The sequence below is a fragment of the Micromys minutus genome (assembly GCF_963924665.1).
Source record: "Micromys minutus genome assembly, chromosome: 32".
NCBI classification, from domain to species: domain Eukaryota; kingdom Metazoa; phylum Chordata; class Mammalia; order Rodentia; family Muridae; genus Micromys; species Micromys minutus.
The window spans coordinates 4772132-4796710 of NC_137967.1; the positions used below are offsets into that span (position 1 = coordinate 4772132).

Genomic DNA, 24579 nt, shown 5'->3' on the forward strand with positions numbered 1-24579 from the left:
TTCTGGTGCCACAAACCCCTCTCCCTGTCCTGGCTTATCTGGGATGGCGCTGGGCTGTCAGGGCTCCTCATTTCAGTCTCTTCTCCAGACAGACAGAGCCAGTGCTGGCTTTATGGGAGACTCTGTCTCATGGGAACCATGTGGACAGGATAAGGACGTTTGTACAGAGTGGGGACACCCAGGGTTCATACTGTACCCTCATCCCCCCAGAGGGACCTTGTGCCAGTGTGGGCAACCTCGGGATGCTCACCCTTCTGTGGCTGTGGAGGATGCCTTTGGGGCAGCCGTAGTTACCAAGTGGAACAGTGACGAACACACCACGGAGAAGCCCACAGATGCCTACGGGGACCTGGACTTCACGTACTCTGGCCGGAAGCCCAGCAACGTGAGGCCTGCATGTCCGGGGCGCCAGCATGGGTGTGGTTGGGACAACGCTGAATGTGTCTCCCCATTGGTCCACCCTGTCTTTGCGTGCCTCGGTCTTAAGAGTCTGTCCCTCCCCTTCCTCTAGGTCCTTGCAGCCTCCCTTCTGTCTGCTTCTCTCTAGTTCTGTCCTCCCTCTAGGCCACTATCTGCATCTGTCTGGGTCTGTCTCCTGCTGTCTCTGTCTCTCTGTCCCCCATGTGTCTCTTCCCCTGTGTCCACAGTTCCTCCGGCTGTCTGACCGCACGGACCCCGCCACTGTGTACAGTCTCGTCACCCGCTCTTGGGGCTTCCGTGCCCCAAACTTGGTGGTGTCCGTGCTGGGGGGGTCGGGGGGCTCCGTGCTCCAGACCTGGCTGCAGGACCTTCTGCGTCGTGGGCTGGTGCGAGCGGCCCAGAGCACAGGTGACCACGGGGGTTGGGAACTCTGTCTCCTGGGCCTCGTCCCCACTGTTGCCCTTGTTGGAGCACATTGTTCCCCTTTTCATGTCTTTGTTTACTGTTTTCCACTCTGTCTCTCCCTCTGTCCTATGTAGGGGCCTGGATCGTCACTGGGGGTCTGCACACCGGCATTGGCCGGCATGTGGGTGTGGCCGTGAGAGACCACCAGACGGCCAGCACTGGGGGCAGCAAGGTGGTTGCCATGGGTGTGGCCCCCTGGGGAGTGGTCCGGAACAGAGACATGCTGATCAACCCCAAGGTGGGAATGGGGTTCAGAGAAGAAGCCCTGTCCTGAAGTGCTGGTCTGAGGGAGGAGGGCAGGGAGTAATCCTGAATTCTGAGAGAGGAGACTGGGAAGGACTTCTGGGTCTAAGAAAGTCTGGGAAAGATCCTTGGATCTGAGGGAGGAGGCCAATGTCTGGTCCTCGGGTCTGGGGGAGGGGGTGTCATGTCCCTTCTAAAAGACTTCTCTGTCTGGCATTGTCCCCAGGGCTCATTCCCTGCAAGATACCGGTGGCGTGGTGACCCTGAGGATGGAGTTGAGTTCCCCCTGGACTACAACTATTCTGCTTTCTTCTTGGTGGACGACGGGACCTATGGCCGTCTGGGTGGTGAGAACCGCTTCCGCCTTCGGTTTGAGTCCTATGTGGCTCAGCAGAAGACCGGAGTGGGAGGTGAGTGGGGTTTGTGTTCCGAAGCCAGCACACAGGACCCCGTGGGCCAGGTCGGGTCAGGATTGGGCAACTTTCCTTTGTTTCTTGTCTGTGCTGGGGATGGTGACACAGACCTTTAATCCCAACACTTGGAGGCAGAGGTAAGTAGATCTCTGGGAATTTGAGGCCAGCCTGATCTACACAGGCTAGCCAGGGTTACATAAAAGACCCTTTCTCAAAAGTAAAAGAAAATGAACACAAAGCGGGTGCAAAGAGATGGCTCAGTAGTTAGACACACTTGCTGCTCTTACAAAGGACCTGGGGTCCGTCTCCTGCACCCACTTTGGGCAGCTGCCAGCTGGCTGCAACTCTAGCTCGAGGGGATCCAGGCGCCCTCTTTTGGCCTCGTTAGGTATGGCACTTACAGGCATACACACACAGAGACGCATACACACAGAAGATTTTCTTAAAATTGATTTTGCCATGTGGTGGCGCACACCTTTAATCCCAGCATTTGGGAGTCAGAAGCAGGTGAATCTCTGAGTTTGAGGCCAGCCTGGTCTACAGAGTGAGTTCCAGGACAGCCAGAGCTACACAGAGAAACCCTGTCTCAAAGGTGAAAGATACTCTTGAAATTTTTCTAGGTACAGAATACTCACAGAGTAATAAATTGAAGGACTTTAAACTCTGGATCCATTTATGCAACAGCTTTCAAAAGTAAAACATGAGAAGCCCAGAAGCTCTGATCTTCCCTCTGTGTCCAAACCCTTAGACTGCAGGCTGCTCACTTGCTTCTCTGTGTCTGTGTGAACAGAGCATGAGGCTCCCTTACTCACCTAGGACCAGAAATGGTTTTAAAAGATGTATTTATCTACTTTATGTATGAGAGTACACTATCACTGTCTTCAAACACATAGAAGAGGGATCAGATCCCATTACAGATGGTTGTGAGCCACCATGTGGTTGCTGGGATTTGAACTCAGGGCCTCTGGAAGGGCAGTCAGTGCTCTTAACCGCTGAGCCATCTCTCCAGCCCCAGAAATATTTTCTGTTTCAGGGGTTTTGCATATATTTTACCTGTTGAGCATTCCTAAGCATAAAAAAAAAAGTCAGAAATTAAAGATGCCCCCCCCAATCTTTATTTGAGCATCGTGTGAAAACTTACATAGCATTTCAGATGGGGTTGTTGCAAATTAACACATGGCCTTGGACCGTGACTTCCATTCAGTATCATGACAAATGTCACCCTTGGTGTAAACTCAATTCAACAAACTTAATCATAAGAAGGGACATAATGGGCTGGAGAGACAGCTCAGCAGTCAAGAGCACTGATTGCTCTTCCAGAGGTCCTGAGGTCCTGAGTTCAAATCCCAGCAACCACATAATAGCTCACAACCATCTGTACTGGGATCTGTTGTTATCTTCTGACATGCAGATACGGTCTTTTTTTAAGATGCTATTTTAACAGAAAGAAGGGACAAAAAGAAAAAAAGGTTCCCCGTGTGGTGGGGCACAGTTTTAATTTCAGTGATCTGCAGGCAGAGGTGCAGAGCCTAGTGAGTTCCAGGTCTACATCTGGATTCAGAGGCGGCAGGAAGAGAGAGGGTGACACTGGGCTTGACTAGAGCCTTTGAAACCTGACAACCCGCCCCCAGTGACACACTTCCTCCAAGACCACACCTCCTGACCCTTCTTAAAGACTGCCACTCCCTGGTGACAACGTCTTCAAATATATGAACCAGTGGGATCCCAGAACAATGATTTTTCATTACTTCCCAGCAGTTTTCACTTTTATCCGGAGTACGTGATTGCGGGGCCAGCGAGACAGCTCCGCAGGTGGCAGGCACTTGCTGCTAAGCCCAAGGATCTGAATCCAATCCCTGAAACCCATGTGGTGTAAAGAGAGAATCAATTTCTGCAAGTTGTCCTCTGACTTAAACACTCGTACACACTGTGGCACACACACACACACACACACACACACACACACACACACACACACGCACGTGAGATGAATTAATTTTATCTGAAAGAGAGAGGAGATAGTTTTAGCTGTTTGTAGTGATGCTTGGGAGGCTGGGGCAGGAAGGCCCGGAGCAGCAGGCTGGGCTACAGAGTGAGACCCTGTCCTCTAAAAACACAAACCAGCAACAGTAGCAACCGCCACAAAAACACACGTTTAAATTTAACCTTCTTGCTTCTGTTATTTCTTCAGCCCAGAGTTCCAGGATGTTCTGATGCTGCCCAGCCCAGTGCAATTTCTCTGATTACTTTACTGCGGGAGGGATCACCCTGCAATACCCTCGTGTGCTTTGACTATTGGACTTTGTTAATGGCTTTACGGCGCTAAGATTGCCCGTCCGTCTGTTTGTCTTTCCTTCCTTTCCACTTGAACTCTCTCCTCACTGGCCTTCGGAGGGCTTAACCCAACATTAGACTGACTTGGGAGACAAGAGTTCAGGTCCCCGGCTCTGCTCGTATCTGAAGTTAAGGTGACCGCCCTGGACTTCTGGACCTGGTGCTGTCATTCCCCAGCACCCTGTAAGAGGATCAGAAGTCCAGGGTCATCCTTAGCTACATAATGAGTCGGAGGCCATGTTGGGATGCATGAGGCTTTGTCTGAAGGGTGCTGGGGGCATGGCTGACGTGTGCTGGCTGCGAAAGAGTGGGGACCTTAGAGTTCACATCATGTTGGCTGCAGCAGCTCACAAACCCCAACTACCCCATGGGAGATGGGAGACAGAGACCCTTGGTGTGTGTGGTGGTTATAGCACTAGACCCCTGCCTCAGATCCAGGTGGGGGATGAGGAGCAACAGCTGACCTTGTCCCCCGACCTCCTCACTCACACGTGGCAGTGCACACCTGCATTATTCATGTGCACGATCACAGGTACACACACACACACACACACACACACACACACCATACAACACTCACATATTAATAATAAAGCCAGGAAGTCTTCAGCAAATAATGGCACCTGCTGCCAAGCCCTATCACGTGAGTTCTATCCTCAGGACCCACAAAGCCAAAAGTGAGGATAGATGCTCACAAATTGTCCTCTGACCTCCACACATTTATGAGCATCCTCCTCCCAACATTATATAAATGAATAACTTTAAAAAAAAAATCAAAGAAGAATGACAATTCCCATCACTCTAGGCCATAGGGTTTGGAACAAGGTCAATGTCTGACCCAAGGGACTTCTGGGAAATGTAGTTCTTTTCCATCCCCAGCAAAGGCTGATAGAATGTGACCAAGTTTCCCTTTTCCCCCTTTCTCTCAGGGACTGGAATTGACATCCCTGTGCTCCTCCTTCTCATTGAAGGCGATGAGAAGATGTTAAAGGTATCTGGAGCTACATCCCTGTTTTTGAGGTGGGAGGAGAGCTGAGGGCCAGGCGAGAGTCTTAGGGATGCGGGGACCAGAGGGCTGAACCCTGACTGGCTCTCCCCTTGCTCCTGAAGCGGATAGAAGATGCCACCCAGGCTCAGCTCCCCTGCCTCTTGGTGGCTGGCTCTGGGGGTGCTGCAGACTGCCTCGTGGAGACCCTGGAAGATACTCTGGCCCCAGGGAGTGGGGGACTCAGGAGAGGCGAAGCCCGGGATCGGATTAAGCGTTACTTCCCTAAAGGTGACCCCGAGGTCCTGCAGGCCCAGGTATGGCATTGCGCAACTGTGGTGAGCCGGGCTGGGCACCCTGGCTTGCAGTCCCTAAGGGTAGGTGGAACCGTAAGGCTGTGCTGGGGTCTAGAGTTCTGTGTTCTGCAGGTAGAGAGGATCATGACCCGGAAGGAGCTGCTGACAGTCTATTCATCAGAAGATGGCTCCGAGGAGTTTGAGACTATCGTCTTGAGGGCTCTTGTGAAAGGTAGGATGGGGGATGGGCCTTCTACTTTGGCCTTGTCTTCACCTCAGCTGTGGGTGACTCTCCACCCTCAATCCTTTAAGCCTAAGGCCAGACCCCAATTTGTGCCTCCTATGTCTTTCTTGTTTCCTAGGTTTCTGCTAGATGCTGTTGGATCTAGCATCCAGCAGTTTTCCCTAGAGGCTTTTATCATTTTTTTAACCACTTACTTCCCTGTTGGATTCGCCCGTCCATATGTCCATTAATACCTTCCTATTTTCATCTACCCACCATTCCATTCGTCCATTATTCTTCCGTCCATTTTCTGTCTTTTCAGACTCCCACCCATCCACCACCCTCTTATCATCCATTCCCCTATCCATGTAGCCATGTATTGATTGATTCTCTACCCATCATCTACCCATCACTTGTCCGTCTGTCCATCCATCCATCCATCCACTTACATATCTATCCATCATCCAACCATCCACTTGTCCATCTGTCCATCCATCCATCTACCCACCCACCAACCCACCCACCCATCCATCCATCCATCCATCCATCCATCCATCTATCCACTTGTCCATCTGTCCATCCATCCATCCATCCACTTGTCCATCCACCCATCCCCTTGCATATCTATTCATCCATCCATCTACCTACTCATCTACCCATCTACACAACCATCTAGCCATCCATTCAATCGTCCACCTTGACACCCACTCACTTGTCCATCTAAACATTTGCCCACACACCCACCTAATCCACGTATCCACCTTTAATTACTAACCACCCACCAGTTCTTTAATTATTCATTGACACATCCACTAACAACTCAGTCCACTTATCCGTCCTCCCATTCACCTTAAACCTCAGCATCCTGGGAGATGTGCTTGTGGGTTGTAAGCTTGGCTGAAGAGGCTCATGTGACCACTGCCACCACCTGACGCTCATACGGGAGAAAAATGATTTTTCACTAGTCCCCCAGGTAGCCACTTTGTGTGGCTGAGGATTTAGGTCTGCGTGATGCAGTCTCCAGCATGGGAGACAAAAGAGGCTCGGAAGTATGTACTTGGCAGGGAGTGCTAGAGTCAGGATCAGCAAGGGATGCAGACCCTACCAGCTGAAGAACTGGAGGCCAGGACTTCCCCTCAGAGCTAGGGGTGGTGGCATCAGGACCACTATGTGTTTGGGAGGCCCTCATGAAGCAGGCAGGGTGGCCTGGCTAGGAGAGGTGAGACATGAGCAGAGCAGGAATGTGGCATTTGAGATGTGCTGTGGCCACCAGGACTGGACATGAGGCATGGAACAGTGGCTCGGGGGATGGTGGGCTGTGGGACATGAAGGGTGGATCCTGGGATTTTGCCTTGCTGAGTAAACTGACTTCTAGAAAATGGGTGTGGGACAATATGAGCAGGAAGCTCTTGAGATAAATAACACCAAGTTAAGGCACAGGGGATCTTTTTTTTTTTTTTTTTTTGAGGGGACATATGTCTAAATTTTTCATCCACTCATCAAGCCGTTCTTCCAACCTACCCACTGCCACCATATTCCCATCAGTCTCTGCATCCACAAGCCCATCCGTGCACCAGGCCAGTCACCATGGATACCCACCAACCATCCATGGACAAGTCTCACTCTTGACATACTTTTACTTTTCAAAATAAAACGGGAAGTTGTATGATCCTAGGCATATTCACTGCCCTTTGGACCTCTGTTGGCCCAGATGTCAACCTTAGGGACTGCTGAGCCAGCAGAAGATGGCCATCGTTTGGAATCATGTGCCATTGTTACACTGTCAAGAGGGTCAGTCTGACTTCAGTTCTGGATGAAGAAACACCGAAACGGACATTGTCTTCTGTCTCTGCCCTTCCCTGAGCCCCACCTTTCTCTTTTGTCCCTCCAGCCTGTGGGAGCTCTGAGGCCTCAGCTTACCTGGATGAGCTGCGTTTGGCTGTGGCTTGGAACCGTGTGGACATCGCCCAAAGTGAACTTTTCCGTGGGGACATCCAGTGGCGGGTGAGGAGTCAGGACACGGGTCCACTTCTCTTCCTGGCTGACCTCCTGGACACCTGGTCCCATCCTTCCTTAATTAGCTACTCATCTCTGGCTGTTTCTCTGTCCCTGGCTTGTTCCTTGTCTCCCTGTATACCCACCCATCCATCATCCACATGCTGTCTGTCCATCCACTCACCCACTCACCCATCCATCCATCCATCCATCCACCCACCCACTCACCCACCCACCCACCCACCCACCCATCCATCCATCCATCAATCTCTCTAGCTATACACACATTCATCTCTCTAGCTATCCACCCATTCCCCCATCTATCCACCCACCCACCCATCCATCTTTTTACCCATCCATGCACCAGTACTTACTTACTCAACCATTCTTACCCTCTTTTCATCCACCAGCCTACTCCATATATTCATCTGCCCATGGATCCTTTCATCTATCCACCCATCAGCCCATCCACCCACTTATTTATCTGTCCATCCACTATCTATCAGTCAGTCAGTCAGTCTTTCTGTCTGTCATGCTTCATCTGTGGCCTCTGTCTCTTGTCCTCCATTCCTGAGTTCTCCCAGCATGTCTGCCTCAGCTCATCCCTGTCTCACCCCTTTCCCTCACACAGTCCTTCCACCTGGAGGCCTCTCTCATGGATGCTCTGCTGAATGACCGGCCTGAATTTGTACGCTTGCTCATCTCCCATGGGCTTAGCCTGGGACACTTCCTGACAATGCAGCGCCTGGCCCAGCTGTACAGTGCAGTTTCCCCTAACTCACTGATCCGCAGTCTTCTGGACCAGGCGTCCCATGCTAGTGGCAGCAAATTCCCACCTGTAAATGGAGCTGCAGAGCTCCGGAATGTGGAGCACGTTCTGAGGACTCTGATGGGAGAAACGTGCGCACCACGGTACCCTGCCAGGAACACCCGCGACTCCCAGATGGACCAGGAGCCCAGAGAGCATGTAAGGCCCGTTGAGGCTGAGGTTGCATGGTGCGGGTACATCTGGGAGGGGGACAGGGCTTTGGGAAGAGGGGGTAGTAAGATGGGGAAAGGTAATGTTTGAGAGGGGATATGGTAAACCCAGGGGCAGAACTATTTCTTGTTAGGCTTCTCTGTGCTTTCAGGAGTCTCTGCTTTCAAACTGGGCCAACAACATGCAGCCGTCAATGGATGCGAGCTTTGAGCAAGCTCCCTGGAATGACCTGTTGATCTGGGCTCTGTTGTTGAACCGAGCCCAGATGGCGATTTATTTCTGGGAGAAGGTAAGAGCTCCTTCTCGACCTGGTGAGGACCTCACCTTGGCCCTCTGTGCACAGGGACACCAAGTCTCCATAGATGGTTCTGACCTCTGACCTCAGCCAACTTACACTCAGTTCTCTTTCTTTCTTCTGTAGTTTGTCTTGAGGCAGGGTCACATATAGCCCAGGCTGGTCTTGAACTTGATATTAACCCAGGATGATCTTGAACATGTGCTACTATCTTTGGCTCATGCGGTGCTGAGAACCAAGGCTCTGTACACGCTAGGCAAGCACTCTACCCAACGGGAACTGCCATCCCCACCCCTAGTTTTGATTTGCTGAGACAGGGTCTTCCTGTGTAACCCAGACTGGCCAGGAGCCTGCGATTCTCTTGCCTCAACCTCATGAATGCTGCCTGTGACCACTCCCCAATCTGCACTCCAGCACTCGAGTGCACACACACACACACACACACACACACACAAAATTTGTTTTCTTTTGTTTCTCACACTGATTTTTTTTTAAAGGTGTATACAATAATAACCTTATCTTCCTAGACTGAGCTCAGTGCCCAGGAAAAGTGCACAACAGTGCTCCGGGCCACCACTCAGCTTATGTCTTTGATGTGATGATAGTGACCCTGCCCATTGGCACTGTGCATTTACTTATGTGACCCCTTGGCCTTAATGACCCTATTAACTTTGATCTTCCATAATCCCGGGATTTCTCTCTGTTCCTTCCCCAAACTTCACTGCAAGGTCTAACCTCACCATGTCCTCTTTCTCTGTCTCTTCAGGGCTCCAACTCAGTGGCCTCTGCCCTTGGAGCCTGTCTCTTACTCCGAGTGATGGCTCGCCTGGAGTGGGAGGCCGAGGAGGCCGCCCGCCGGAAGGACCTCGCTACCACCTTCGAAAGCATGAGCGTGGGTGAGTGGGGCGGGCTGTCAGGGGTGCACACAGGCCCCTCCCTGCTCTTTCCGATCTCATCTGTATTCTTGCTCCCCAGACCTCTTTGGAGAGTGTTACCACAACAGTGAGGAGCGAGCAGCCCGCCTTCTTCTGCGCCGCTGTCCCCTCTGGGGAGAGGCCACCTGTCTCCAGCTGGCCATGCAGGCTGATGCCCGTGCGTTCTTTGCCCAGGATGGAGTACAGGTGAGCCTGTGACTCAGACAACCACGAGCCCCACCCCTGGCGTCCTCTCCTCCTCAACAATGCATCTTAACCTCTGAGGGTCGAATAACCCTTTCACAGGAGTCCCATACCACGTATTTACATTGAAATTCATAACAGCAAATCCGGTGGCGGCATGTACCTTTAATCCTAGCTCTCACAGGCAGGAAGGCAGGTGAATCTCTGAGTTGGAGGCCAGCCTGGTCTATAGAGAAAGTTCCAGAACAGCCAGGGCTATGCAGAGAAACGTTGTCTAAAAAAAAAAGGTTCTTTTTGTAACAGTAGCAAAATTACAGTTATAAAGTAGCAACAGAAATGTTACAGGGTCTCCATACAGGAAGAACTGTATTAAAGGGTAGCAGCATTGAGAACACTGAGAACCACTGCCTTAAAAAAAATGTTACTTTGGGGGCTGGAGAGATGGCTCAGTGGTTAAGAGCACTGACTGCTCTTCCAAAGGTCCTGAGTTCAAGTCCCAGCAACCACATGGTGGCTCACAACCATCTGTAATGGGATCTGATGCCCTCTTCTGGTGTGCCTGGAGACAGTGACAGTGTACTTAAATATAATTAATAAATAAATCTTTAAAAATGATGTTGCTTCTCAAGAAGACCCATCATCTATAACCTCCCCCCCCCGACCCCCAAGCACTGTTGTTGCTTCCAGGAAGTACCATTTCTCATGCAGGAAGGGAAGTCTCATTCTCACAGGGGAGTTCTCCTCCTAGAGGAAAGGCTACGGTAAGGCCTACTTCCTCAACAGAATGTGAGGTACAGGTGTTTTGCCTGCATGTATGTCAATGTGAGGGTGTGAGATCACCTGGGTCTGGAGCTGCAGACAGTTAAGTTGTCACATGGGCAGCTGGGAAGTGAACCCCAATACTCCGAAAGAAGAGCCCTTTCTCTGAACCACTGATCCATCTCTGTAGCCCATCTTCCCACTTCTTTAAGGTGTTGTAGCTCTGTGTTCCTAGGGAACATCACCTAGTGTTTCACATAAACACAAGCTTTGGTTTAGGAGATCTTTCCCTGAGGAAAGTCCTGTCACTCCCCATGGTCTCTCCAGCCATGACACTCACATTTTGAGAACCACCAGTATCACGAACTGAAATCTGACAGGAGCTAGAACATTCCCACGCTCCCAACAGAAAGTCCTGTCTAACAGGAAGTCTGGTTTGTCCCAACAAGACATCCTGCTGCCTTCCCCATTGAGATGACCTTAGCTGGCGTCCCCTGCTTTCAGCACCGTAGAGCTCATGGATTCTAGCTCTGCTGATTTGTCTGTCTGTCTGTCTTTAGCCACTCTTGTGTGTGAGACAGAGAAAGTACTCACCCTCTTGGGTTAAGTGATTTGGTCCAGGCAAAGTGCTTGGCACATCGTCTGCCCTATAATTTCCATAAAAGTTGGCTGCTCTGGGCCTGGAGGAATGGTTAAGGGCACAGGCTGCTCTTGCGGAGAAGGAGAAAGGTTTGGTTCCCATAGGCAGCTCACAGCCATCTGTAACTGCAGTTCTCTGGGCGCTGGTGCCCTCTTACCTCTCTGGGCACCAGGTAAGCCACGGTGTCGATCCCACGGGGTGAATAAGACGAACACTGCGGGTTTTGAGCTGAATTTGGAACACCTTCGTTTTATAGATCTCTTAAGCGCAGTGATTTAAACTTAGAACAGAATCTTAGCCCCCACAACGGTGCACAGACATGCAGGCAGGCGAGACACCCACACGCAATTAAAGAAAAATTGTCCGTTCCATTTTCTTGGCCAAACCTGAGGAGGCTGCCTCTAACATGTGCCCCATGCTCTAACAGTTGAGACCCCATATGGACACTTGCTCTGCGCCCTGGTGGTGGAGTCCAGCCCTCGTCATGGTCTTGGGTTGTGTCCTGGGAGTTTGGGGTGGGGAGACTCTAATATTCCCACATTCTACAGTCTCTGCTGACACAGAAGTGGTGGGGGGAGATGGACAGCACCACCCCCATCTGGGCCCTGCTTCTCACCTTCTTCTGCCCGCCTCTCATCTACACCAACCTCATCCTCTTCAGGTCAGTGCCCTGGTCAGTCACACCTGCTCTGCCCTCTTACGTGGTCACCTCTTTGTCTCTTCCCCGAAAAGAGCATCCTTTCCCTTCTCAGGAGGGAATGTTCTGGAAGGTGGGGGGGGGGGTATGGAATTGCTTTTGCATTCTCTCTCTATGCGATTTCTCTACTTTTTAGGCCATGGCTCTGGAGGAGGGCAACTCCCTTATCTCTCTGCACTGTTTGTGGTAAACTAAGTTTGAGTCTTTCTCAAGAACCCCTCTATTTCTTACCCTGTGTCCTGCCTCTCACGGCAGGAAGTCCGAGGAGGAGCCCACACCGAAGGACCTTGACTTCGACTTGGACAGGAACATCAATGGAACGGGTCCTCCGGGGTGAGTGACAACCCAGCACAGTGGGGCCAGGGTGAGGGCGCCACCGTGGGCAGTCCAGGATCGTGTGACTTCCACTTCCCATCAGGCACTGGAGCACATCCTACACTGACGGGGGGGGGGGGGGGGGGGGGGGGGCTGGGCTTTTAGGAATCGACGGTTTCTGTGAGCCACTGAAGATGCTGAGGTAGTTTCTAGAAGGCCACGCTCAAGGAATGACTTGAAATTTGATCCTTGGCTCTGCAGGTAAAGGTGCTTTCTACTCAAGGGGAAAGCCCTGAGTTCAAGAGAGAAACAACTCTTCTTTTCTTTCTTTCTTTCTTTCTTTCTTTCTTTCTTTCTTTCTTTCTTTCATGTATATGAGTACACTGTAGCTGTCTTCATGCACACCAGAAGAGGGCATCGGATCCCATTACAGATGGCTGTGAGCCACCATGTGGTTGCTGGGATTTGAACTCAGGACCTCTGGAAGAGCAGTCAGAGCTCTTAACCTCTGAGCCATCTCTCCAGCCCCAACTCTTCTTTTCTAGAATTGTTTTTTTTTTTTTTAATGTATATAAGTACACGTTTGCTGTCTTCAGACACACCAGAGGAGGGCATCAGATCCCATTACAGATGGTTGTGAGCCACCATGTGGTTGCTGGGAATTGAACTCAGGACCTCTGGAAGAGCAGTCAGTGCTCTCAACCGCTGAGCCAGAGAAACGATTTTTAAGTGCTTCTTCGACTTCCACCTTTCTTAGTTCATGAATGCAGGGGAGACACGGACATGCACACACACACACACACACACACACACACACACACACACTTAAAACTTTAAAAATTGTCTCTGCCTACAAGGATGTTGTCATCACAAGAAATCAGTTTGGGTTGGGCTACCCATGTTCTCCTGCTGTTTGTTAGGGAGTATTTACCCACTTTTCCCTGGGGCCCTTGCTCTGTCACTGTGTTGCAATCCCGGTGAAGATCTTTTGCAGACCAGGCTCAGTATGTGTAGTTGCAAAGTTCTTGTCTAAACTTGCAAACAAACAACACAAAACCTATAGGGAAACAGAACGAAAGATTAAAGGGTCAGCCAGTTAGGTGCCTAGCGCAGGAGCCGGAGGAGCTGAGTTCATATTCCCAGCATCTGTAATAAAACTGAGGTGTGGTAGCACATGCCTGCACTAGTGCTGCAAGGGGAGAAGGGAAGATCCCCGGGGCATTGTGGGCCAGTCTGTGTAGCTGAGTCAGCAAGACCGGTGTTAAAAATAAGGAATCGACTGACTGAGACATCAAACTCCGGCCTCTTCTCACCTGGCCGGGATTCTTAGTCTGGTTAATAAAATCACTTAGAAATGGACGCAGAAGGAAGCTCGGACTCTTTTATTAGATGCTGGAGGTCGGCAAGCAGTAGCTCGCTGGAGAGAAGGGCTGGGTAGCCCTGAGCACCACCGAGGAAATCGAGCCCAGGCTTTGGCAGGTATCCAGAACAAACAAAGACAGAAAAGGAAAAGGAAAGATGTTTTTCTTGAGTTAGGAGTCAGAAAATCGGGCAGGTTTCATGTGGAGGATTAGGATTGCTGTCTCCAGGGAAACAAAAGTAAACTGTATCGTATTGTATCATTTAGGAGATAATTAATCTCTCCCACTCCTTCCAGTGACTCAGACTCCCTGGGGCAGAGGAAGATTGTGACTGGCAAACTGTGCTGGATTAACCCCTTAAGACACTTTAAAAGACTTGATTTTTAAATATGTGTTTGTGTGTTGTGGGGTATGTGCATGTGTTTGCCCTCTGAGACCAGAACTGGGAATTGTCACACACACACACACACACACACACACACACACACACACACACACACACCATGACAAACAACCCAACCAACCCCCACAGCTGCCGCTTCAAAGGGAATATGAGATACCTTTTTCTGCAGTCAGATATGAATGACCTAAACTCGGAAACATGGAGCTAAGTTAGTTCTAGGTTCTGACATGGAAACAGTTTCACAGAGTTTTTTATAGGAACGGAACAAAGAAAGTTATAAATCAAAGCATTTAAAAAGACAGTACTAGACATATTAAGTGAGTACAGGCCATGGGCTCAGGTCCTATTTTACAGCATTCCTAGGTTTCTATTGTCAAAGTGCAGGGTTTTGTGAAGTGAATACATTGCAAAATTTGTATCTGTTTATCAAGGTGTTAGATCTGAGACTGCAGCAGACTAGGGGTTAAACATAGCCCCAAAGAAATCAGATTATCTGATAGTAACATCCAGGCTCAGCACAGTCTCTGAGGTTATCAGTAGATCAGCCTCTGCAGACAACGTCTTTCTAGGAATTCTGAGTTACAGAGTCAAACCCTGTCCTCTGGAAGAGCAGGAACTGCTGAACCAATGCTTCATTTTTTTTCTAAATCAGGTTTTGTTTGGTTATTTGTACTTTTTTTTTTTTTTTTTTTTTTTTTTTTTTTTTTTTTTTTTTGAGGGTGTGGAGTTCAGAGAACAACTTGTAGTCAGTTCTCTGCTTCCACCTTGGGGATTAAGTTCATGTGGCAACAATGCTATGCGATGGAGTGATTTAGAGCGTCCTGTCTCTATGCCAAGTGAGACGGAGTGTTGAGGGCACAGATCACTAGGGAAACCAGGAAGGATGTTATACACACAGGAGCCTTTTCTCAGTGGAGGAGAGTTCCTGTTTTCCTGCCCAGATGTCTGGGAACGGATTATTTTTTTAATGTTTATTTATTTTATGTATATGAGTGCACTGTAGCTGTCTTCAGACAAACCAGAAGAGGGCATCAGATGCCATTACAGATGGTTGTGAGCCACCATGTGGTTACTAGGACCTGGGACCTTTGGAAGAGCAGTCAGTGTTCTTAACCACTGAGCCATCCCTCCAGCCCCTTGGAATGAGTTGTGTTAACAACCTGGTGATCTTTCTGCTATCTGTGGAGGCAAGCCTTACCCAGGTCTCCCAGAATGATTATCCCAGCCTGGAACCGAACTGAGGGACTGATGGTTGCCTGGAAACCTTTTCCCAGAATGCACCAAGCTTTAATATGCTGACAGTGGACTTGGCATCAGAGTCTTGGAATCCGAAATCAGTCCTGGCTGGCTTTTCACCCTCATCTGTTCCAGGGTCACTGCTTGCACCGACACTGCAGGGTCCCCCTCAGGACAGCTCACATCCCAGTCTTTTGACCAGGAGAAGTAGATGGACAAGGCTCACAGGCCCCCCACTTTTTCATGTGGTTTAAGACCTAGAGCACTCTAGTTGCCTGGGAGGAACCTGAAACATACTGTGTGCTTCTGGCCAGTCTTAAAGACACACATTGTTCCCGGTTAGTTTGTTGCCGCTGCGATTAAAGTTGGTTAACACCATGCTGGGCTTATGCTCCGGTTTTTTTTTTTTTTTTTTTTTTTTTTTTTTTTTTGTTTGTTTGTTTGTTTGGTTGGTTGGTTTTTTTTGTTTCGTTTTGTTTTGTTTCTTCACAAACTCAGGCTAGCATCAAACACATGGCAATTCTCCTGCCTCAGTCTCAAACGTACTGGCATTGACTGTGTCTTCCGGTCCTCAGAGTCCGAAGTGGTTCAACATGGAGGTTAGAATGCAAGGCGGGCAGCCAGTCCAGACTCAGTGGTCCCTGAGGCTCACTATCTTGCAGGCCTGCGGAGCCCTCAGCAAAGGTGGCCCTTGAGAGGCGACGGCGAAGGCGGCCAGGACATGCCCTCTGCTGTGGCGGTTGCTCCACGCGCTGGTCGCACTTCTGGGGCGCCCCAGTGACCGCCTTCCTGGGTAACGTGGTCAGCTACCTGCTGTTCCTGCTGCTGTTTGCACACGTGTTGCTGGTGGATTTCCGGGCCACGGAGCCGGGCGTCTTGGAGCTGCTGCTGTACTTCTGGGCCTTCACGCTGCTGTGCGAGGAGCTGCGGCAGGGCCTGGGCGGCGGCTGGGGTAACCTGGCCAATGGGAGACCCGGTCCTGGCAAAGCTCCCCTGCGCCATCGTCTGCACCTCTACCTCTCGGATACCTGGAACCAGTGCGACCTGGTGGCACTCACCTGCTTCTTGCTGGGCGTTGGCTGCAGGTAAGTGAGCCACCCTGGCTCCGGAGTAAGGGATGCGCAGAGCCCCTGCTTAGAATCCCCCAGTGAGAGGCTGTGGCTGTAGCTCAGTAATGGGGTTCACTGGGTGATGGATTGTCACCTACCTCCCCCTTTACTGAAGCATTCTTCAGCCGACGCACCAAGAGGTAGGTTTTCTCCAGTCCAAGTGAGTTTGAAATAGAGTAACCTGTTATGAATAATTTATCCAATCAGAAAGGAGATACGTGCGCTTAGCAAACTAATATGTCTGCTTGTTCCAGGCTTTATTTAGTGTAATGTATCATCTGAGAAGACAGGGCCACGGCCCTGCAGAGTGCAGGAAAGCCGCTGTCCTGGCTACATTTGATACATTTTTATCAAGCATCCTTTTCCAAGGACTGACGAACCATTGCATCTTGGGAGGCAGAACCATCCTCACCCCAGTCTAACTGGCTTGTCAGCCGTTCTTTAAGCCCGTGCCCTCCAGATGGACACTTGGGTGATTTCTATTTCAAATTTTTGCTATCGCAAAAAAAAAAAAAAAAAAAAAAAAAAAAAAAAAAAAAAAAAAAAAAAAAGTCTATATCTCTGGTGTGAACTGAGTCGGTCAAAGGTTCGGTGGATCTGTCACATCTGTCCCCATCGCCTGCCAGAAAGCGGTAGCTGTGAGCGCCCCCATGAGGACATGATGGGTAATACCTGGTGCTTCGTAACCTGAAGCTGTCAATCAAATCAGATTTACAACCTCTGTCCTTCTGCAGCCTGTAAATGTTTTCATTTATGCACCTCTGACCACTCCATATTTTAGGGGCCCTCTCCTTTTTTGGGGGGACAGGGTCTCACTCTGTAGCCCAAGCAGGCCTGTCTGGAATTCCCAGGAGGCCATTCATCTATACTGAGACCAGAGGAAGCTGGTCAGAGGATCGCTGTTTCTGTCCTGTGAGGCCTCAGCTTCGTCTGAGGAGACACCCCGACCTGAGGTGTACTGTCTCCCCATTCTCCTCAGGCTGACCCCCGGCCTGTTTGACTTGGGACGCACCGTCCTCTGCCTTGACTTCATGGTCTTCACGCTGCGCCTGCTGCACATCTTTACGGTGAACAAGCAACTGGGGCCCAAGATTGTCATCGTGAGCAAGATGGTGAGTCTGACGAGGAGGGGCAGAGCAAGGTGGGAGAGAACGGGACCTGCGCAGGGGTGGAGCCCGGGATGCAGGGCAGAACCTAGAGCGACCACAGAGGAGATGGGGGAGGGGCTGGGGAAATGGCGTCTGAAAGGGAAGGCCTTGCCTTTAAGTACCGGGATGTGGACCTGAGGACAGAATGTGCCAGGCGGTAGGTCGGACTTCTGAGGTGGGCAGGTAGGACAGGAAGGGACAGGCCTCTGAGGATGCGGTGTCTAAGGCAAGGAGAGTAGCCCAGGGCTGGGGTAGGGGTGGTTCTGGGAAGGGGTGAAGCCAGGGGGGAAAGGACCTGATCATTTTACCCACTTCTTCCTCTGCTTTCAGATGAAGGACGTATTCTTCTTCCTCTTCTTCCTCTGCGTGTGGCTCGTAGCTTACGGGGTGGCCACAGAGGGGATACTGAGGCCCCAGGACCGTAGTCTACCGAGTATCTTGCGCAGGGTCTTCTACCGTCCGTATCTGCAGATCTTCGGACAAATTCCCCAGGAGGAAATGGATGGTAGGAAGGACGCTCAGCTGAGGCTAGGTCTCTCCCAGTGGGTCTCTGACTGTCGCCCCCCCCCCCGACCCCCATCTCTCCCCTTCTCCCTGCATCCGTTGCTCACACCGGCTGTTCCCTTTGCAGTGGCTCTCATGAATCCGGGTAACTGCTCTATGGAGCGGGGCTCCTGGGCTCACCCGGAGGGGCCCATGGCAGGCTCCTGTGTGTCCCAGTATGCCAACTGGCTGGTGGTACTGCTCCTCATCGTCTTCCTGCTGGTGGCCAATATACTGCTGCTCAACCTCCTCATAGCCATGTTCAGGTGTGTCTGACCTTGCCACCCGGGGCTTCTCCCAACCCGAGCCTGTTCAAAGTGTGCCGCGTCCTGACTTGAACTTTGTCGCTTCTGTTTTGGCACCGCTGAGGCGGGGTCTCATTCCGTAGCCTAGGCTGATGTTGGAATTTAGGGTAATCTTGCCTCTGCCTCCCAGTACTGGGATCCCACGCATGGGCCTCCAGGGCACTAAATGCCTTTTCTATGGATGAAGTCCACTTTAGTGACTTGCTCCGTTGTTTGCAGTCTCTTATGTCCGTGTATGAATGTTTTGCCTGCGCGCACTTCTGCGTTGGAACCTCTGGAACTGGAGTTACAGGGGATGCTGGGAATTGCATCTGGATCGTTTGCAAGAGCAGTCAGCGCTCTTAACCTCGGGGGCCATCTCCCTGTTTGTCTCCTTGTTACTCTTGCTTTGCCCCATGTGATTTATTTTGTGTGTCTGCTCCTTCAAAGGACAGCCCCCTCCCCAGTAGCTAGTTAACTGGTTCTTTAAGAATTCTTAGCTGAGTCGGGCCTTTTAATCCTAGCACTTGAGAGGCAGAGGTTGGCGGATCTCTGAGTTCCAACTCGGTCTGGTCTACAGAGTGAGTTCCAGGACAACCGGGGCTACACAGAGAAACCCTGTCTAGGAAAGAAAAAAAAGAAAAACAAGCAAAAATAACCCTCAGCTGTTAGGATTGCCTGGTGCCATGGCCTTCCGGGTTTATTGCCTCTTGGATTTCTGGGAACGGGAGAGGATGTAAAATGGCCAGCTGAGGCTGAGACGGGGATTGGGATTGGACTCGCAGAGTGCGAGACAGTGGAGGCAGCTGAGCTGAGCAGAGGGGCTGGAACAGTTGTAGTTAGGAGCAGCTTCTACTGGGAAATCTGCGAGAAGGGACTGTTGGAGCAAACTGTCAGGCAGCTGAGGGAAGAACCGCTGGAGAAATGTTTGAAGGGGCGGGTTGGAACCTGGGGGGAGGGCTGGAACCTGAGGGGAGGGCTGGGACCTGGGGGGAGGGCTGGGACCTGGGGGGAGGGCTGGAACTTGGGGGGAGGGCTGGAACCTGGGGGGAGGGCTGGGACCTGGGGGGAGGGCTGGGACTTGGGGGGAGGGCTGGAACCTGGGGGGAGGGCTGGGACTTGGGGGGAGGGCTGGAACCTGGGGTCAGGATGGCAGGGAGTTAAGAGAACTGGTTACTATTTGTAAGAAAAGGAAACATTTTTTAAATTATTATTTATTATATATAAGTACACTGTAGCTGTCTCTCAGACACACCAGAAAAAAGGTATCAGATCTCATTACAGATGGTTGTGAGCCACCATGTGGTTGCTGGGACTTGAACTTAGGAACTTTGGAAGAGCAGTCAGTGCTCTTAACCTCTGAGCCATCTCTCCAGCCCAAGAAAAGGAAACATTAAAAGGAAAAAAAAAAAATTAATCCACACATTTTACAATCCCATACAGTGGGCCAGTCCAATGTCCAGAGTCTGGAAACTTATTCCCAGGCTTCTGCTAAGATTTGGCTTTGGGTTTTAGCTCTTATCTGTAGATCATTGTCCCGTTTAGAGGCCCTACCTCAGTCTTTGTGTCCATTCAGGAGAGTTTATTAGACACTGAGCTTAAAATCTTTGTTAGAAACTGGCTGGGCTCAGGTGGGCGTGGTGAAGGAAGCTGGTCCCAGCACTTGGGAGGCAGAGGCTAGTGAATCTCCGAGTTCAAGGCCAGCCTGGTCTACAGAGTTCCAGGATAGCCAGAGCTACACAGAGAAACCCTGTCTCAAAAATATAAATCAACAAACAAACAACAAAAACCCTATCAAGTACCCATTGTACAATTCTGAACACATCGAAGTCAGGATGGCAGGTGGGGTGGCTCAGTCAGTAAAGCACTTGTCTCGTAAGTACGAAGGTCCGAGCTTGATGCTCAGAATCCATGCAAACTTTTCACCCATTGCTGGACTATTGTAATCCCAGTACTGGGAAGACAGGGACCGGAGGCTCTCTGAGGGTTACTGGTCTATTCTACCAGTGATGTCTGGCCAGTGAGGGACCATGATTCGAAGGTGGGCAGCATCCTGAGGACCACAGCAAGGTTGTCCTTCGGGCTCCACGTGCACGCACACATATGCACCTGTACGTGTACAAACACGCTCGCAGACAAGCCCTTGTGCTGCAGAGATGCAGCCGAGAGCACTTATCACTCAGTCATGAGGGACCTTAGAACCCACATAGCAGGGTTCACTAATGGGGGGGCGGGGGGGGCGGGGGTCCCATCTCCAAGGGATCTCACGCCCTCTCTGGTCTCCACATAGAATGTTGATTTTTATTGTGCGTGTATGAGTGTTTGCCAGCATGTATGTATGTATGCATGTATGTACACCACATTGGAGTATAGTGCTAGCAGAGACCAGAAGGCACTGACTGGCTCTTTTGGAATGTGAGCTTCTCTATTGAGTGCTGGGAACTGAGCATGAGTCCTCTGCGGGTGCCAAGTGCTCTTGACCGCTGAGCAGTCTCTGACCGCTTCATCTCGACCCCTAATCCAATCCTATGACCAAGGTCCTTCACTGGCCTCCAGTGACTCTTGACCTCTGGCCTCCGCAGCTACACCTTCAACAAAGTGCACGGCAACAGCGACCTCTACTGGAAGGCACAGCGCTACAGCCTCATCCGGGAATTCCACTCGCGACCTGCCCTGGCCCCACCCCTCATCATCATCTCTCACGTGCGGCTCCTCATCAAGTGGCTGCGCCGGTGTCATAGCTTGCCCGCCTCCCCAGTCTTCGAACACTTCCGTGAGAATGGAGTTTGGTGTACAAGGGGGTGGGGTGGGGGGCGTGGCGGAGGGGAGAAGAAAGGCAGGTGGAAGGGGCTAGGGGGGGGGAGTCTGCACTCATCTGGGGACGGGGCATGAGGAATTTGGTGGCTTTGGGGAGAAGACAAGTTCCCAAGTGGGCCTGTTCTTTGATTCCTGGGACTTGGCCCTGCAGGTGTGTGTCTCTCCAAGGAAGCGGAGCGGAAGCTGCTGACTTGGGAGTCTGTGCACAAAGAGAACTTCCTATTGGCACAAGCTCGTGACAAGCGAGACAGCGACTCGGAGCGTCTGAAACGCACGTCTCAGAAGTGAGGCGGGGACCTGGTACGGGCAGGGTCTGTAGGTGGGATGCCGTCTTCAGCTGGGAGAACGCTCTCTCTTTTCAGGGTGGACACAGCACTGAAGCAGCTGGGACAGATCAGAGAGTACGATCGGCGGCTGAGGGGGCTGGAGAGAGAGGTGAGGACTTGGGCGTGGCTGGCAGGGCGGGACCACTGGGTTCCCTGCTCCTGCCTTGGACTAATGCTGTTTTCCCAGGTCCAACACTGTTCTCGCATCCTGACTTGGATGGCTGAGGCCCTTAGCCACTCTGCCTTGCTGCCTCCAGGGGGACCACCCCCTCCAAGCCCCACTGGGTCCAAAGGTCAGTGTGGTTCTGGGCTTTCCGTGCACTTTCCGTGTTCCTGGGTCCCTTGCTTGGTGTGCCGAAGGCTCTGATGACTGCTTGTGTGGGGATGTGCGTAGCTGATGTGAGTGTATGTGCATGTGGAGGCCAGGGTTGATGTCTGTCTGTCTGTCTGTCTGTCTGTCTGTCTGTCTGTCTGTCTGCCTGCCTGCCTGTCTCTCCTTGAAACGGGACCTATCCCTGGGCTCAGGGATCTCCAGTTGGCTCTGGGAAATCCATCTGCCACAGAAACGCACCGAAAGCCACAGAACGACGCTGTTCAATGGACCACAGCACCTTCCGCTCCGCCAGCTTCAGCACATAGTTCAGGACTCCCCCCCCCCCCACACACACACGAGGATTGTCCACAGTGTGCTGGACCTTCCTATGCCAAGTGGCAGTCAAGATAGCCCCCCACAGACATGCCCACAGGTCAATTTGACAGAGACACTCAAAGGCTCTTTCTCTCAAAGGACTTTAGGCTGTACCAGGTGGACAGCAGGAACCAGGGCAGAATCTGAGCTCAGGTCTCACACGTGCGTGACAGGCGCTTTGCCTACTGAAGATGTCCACAGCGCGGCTACTTTCTGCTTCGCTCTCATTTCTGGGTCCTCACCACCCGCTCTCCATCTCTTCCAGACTGAAGTGTTCCTGGTGGGTGTCTCAGTTTTTGCATCCAGAGGATTCATCCCTAGAGCTGGGCCCAGTCCTACACAACTGGCAGCCTTGTCCTCACGGGGGACCCCATGGCTCATGGGTTGCTGTCCCAACAGAGTGTCGCCGTAGGGACCCCTGCCAGAAGCAGCCTCCCCCAGGGGGATCAAGCTCTGAGCTGGAGATGTTTGGCCCCTTTGCGGGCCCAGCCACAAGCAGAGGAGGCCAGAGGGTTCTGGGGTGCAGGAACCACAGACCCTGTGCACAGCTTCCCCACAATGGGGAAATAAAGCCATTTGATGAAAATTAGAGCATCTGCTTGACTTGTGTGGAAGTGGCGGGTGACGATGTTGGGAGTCTGTCTCTCCATCAGACCACTCTGGCTGCAGACTTAGACCCAGAGCCTCTTGGGCAGCCCTCTGTTTGGGTAGCTCTCCCTGCAGGAGACAGGGGCCATCTTAGCCCCTGCTACTTTCTGCTTTCTCATGGGAACATAACAGGATGGTAATGAGAGAGTCGGTCCCTGAGAGGGTGGGCGTCAATGTCATTTGCTCTGGCAACACGTAAACAGATGACACAGATTTGAGTAGGTAAATTCGGATGTGTCTTTAAAAAGTCTAATTAGTGGAAAATTGCAGGCCACACTCACACGGGGGTGGAGGCAAACCCACATCATTACACATTGCAATTTAACTAAATAACCCATAACAAACTAAGCCGGTAATGACAAGGCTGAACTGACAGCGATTATTAGTTAAATAGTGAGAAAGCCACCAACAGCCGACACATCCAAAAATCAAAACCAAAACATCCTCCAAATTGGAGGGCTTCCAGGTCTCTGCCTCTCTGGCTGTGGAGTCGTGTTGGAACACCGCCAAATGCACAACAACCAGACTCTCCCTGGGAATGTCTCATCCATTCCACCAACCCAAACAGCCACGATGGTAAGAAGGGGCTAACATTCACCGGCACATGTCACTTACCGTGCGGCTGGCCGTGTGCTGACTGCTTCACAGACACTGACTTTTCCTGCATGCATCAAGGGAGGGCAGGCCCACGTTTCTTTGGTGCTAGGAATTTAGATTTTTTTAAATTCCACTTTTTAATGTGTCTTTGTGCACGTGTGCACGCGTATGTGTGTGTGTTTGTGTGTGTGTGCATGCGTGTATTACCATGTGGGACATATTGATGCCACAGCGTATGGATAAAGATCAGAGTGACAAGTTGGGGAGCAATATTTTCCTCCCACCACATGTCTCCCAGAGATAAATTCCAGTTACAGCACGTCTCTTCCAGCACCGAGCAATGGTGGTCCAGCCCTTCACTGGGGGATTCTAGCTCGGAGCTCTCTACCACTGGGCTACTCCCCTCATCTCTCTCTGCACTCTAGGAAGTTGTTCTAGCTATATCCTCAGACCCCCTTGAGCCTTTTTTAAAAATTTATTTATTATTTATAAGTACACTGCAGCTGTCTTCAGACGCACCAGAAGAGGGCATCAGATCCCATTACAGATGAATGTGGGCCACCATGTGGTTGCTGGGATTTGAACTCAGGACCTCTGGGAGAGCAGTCAGTGCTCTTAACCACTGAGCCATCTCTCCAGCCCCCCTTGAACCTTTTTTGATCTAGGAATCAGCATATCTCACCAGCAGAAATTTCACTCCAGATGGTTAAATTTGGCTGAATCTTTTTTTTTTCCCCCCAATCCTTTAAACTCAATCCAGGAGTTTGTTTCCCCATGGAGCCTCAATGTCTACAACTTTGGAGCCCAGGGAAACCTGATCTAATGTGTTAGCACCGCCTCCTGAATGGAGTCCCCTCCCCATCTCTGATGTTGGAGTCTTGTGCCTTTCAGTTGCATTGTAAACAAGGCAAAGAAAGTCAAAGCCCAGACCTGGCAGTGTTGAGGAATGGCTCTTTGCTCTAGGAAGAACTGGGAGCTTTTTAGGTCAGGACGAGAGGAACCTGTCCAGGGTCTAGCAGGAATTTCCGACAGACGAGTGGAGGGGGTAGACGGGAGCAAGAGGCGAGGTTATTTTTGCTCATGATTTTAAGAAATATGGTCCACCGTGCTGAGGGTGGCACGGTTACACCGAATCTGTGGTGTTAGCCAGTTCACGTCACGGCTTACGAGGAAGCAGGGATAACACTGGAAACCGAGATCGATCGGGTCAAAGTCTCGCCTCCGACGACCTCCATCCTGTCG

General features: G+C 51.2%; 1 protein-coding gene across 1 annotated transcript; it reads left to right on the forward strand.

The window, feature by feature from the left end:
- Nucleotides 1-698: 698 nt before the first annotated feature.
- TRPM4 (transient receptor potential cation channel subfamily M member 4) lies at nt 699-22631 on the forward strand. The gene is made up of 22 exons (XM_080909201.1): nt 699-828; nt 960-1123; nt 1355-1538; nt 4805-4866; nt 4986-5177; nt 5289-5388; nt 7271-7383; nt 8006-8341; nt 8505-8642; nt 9415-9544; nt 9624-9769; nt 11714-11826; nt 12118-12195; nt 15840-16262; nt 17266-17398; nt 17765-17939; nt 18066-18243; nt 20844-21034; nt 21230-21362; nt 21441-21513; nt 21592-21697; nt 22358-22631. The coding sequence occupies exons 2-22, from the start codon at nt 1067-1069 to the stop codon at nt 22360-22362; spliced, it is 3066 nt and encodes a 1021-aa protein (XP_080765327.1). The 5' UTR covers nt 699-828; nt 960-1066; the 3' UTR covers nt 22363-22631.
- Nucleotides 22632-24579: the final 1948 nt, after the last annotated feature.

Excerpts from the sequence above, each read along its gene's own strand:
- TRPM4 (XM_080909201.1), top strand. The coding sequence starts at position 1,067 with ATGGGTGTGGCCCCCTGGGGAGTGGTCCGGAACAGAGACATGCTGATC. Across the intron at positions 11,827-12,117 it reads ACCAACCTCATCCTCTTCAG|GAAGTCCGAGGAGGAGCCCA; the intron begins GTCAGTGCCCTG and ends CTCTCACGGCAG. Across the intron at positions 17,399-17,764 it reads TTGTCATCGTGAGCAAGATG|ATGAAGGACGTATTCTTCTT; the intron begins GTGAGTCTGACG and ends CTCTGCTTTCAG.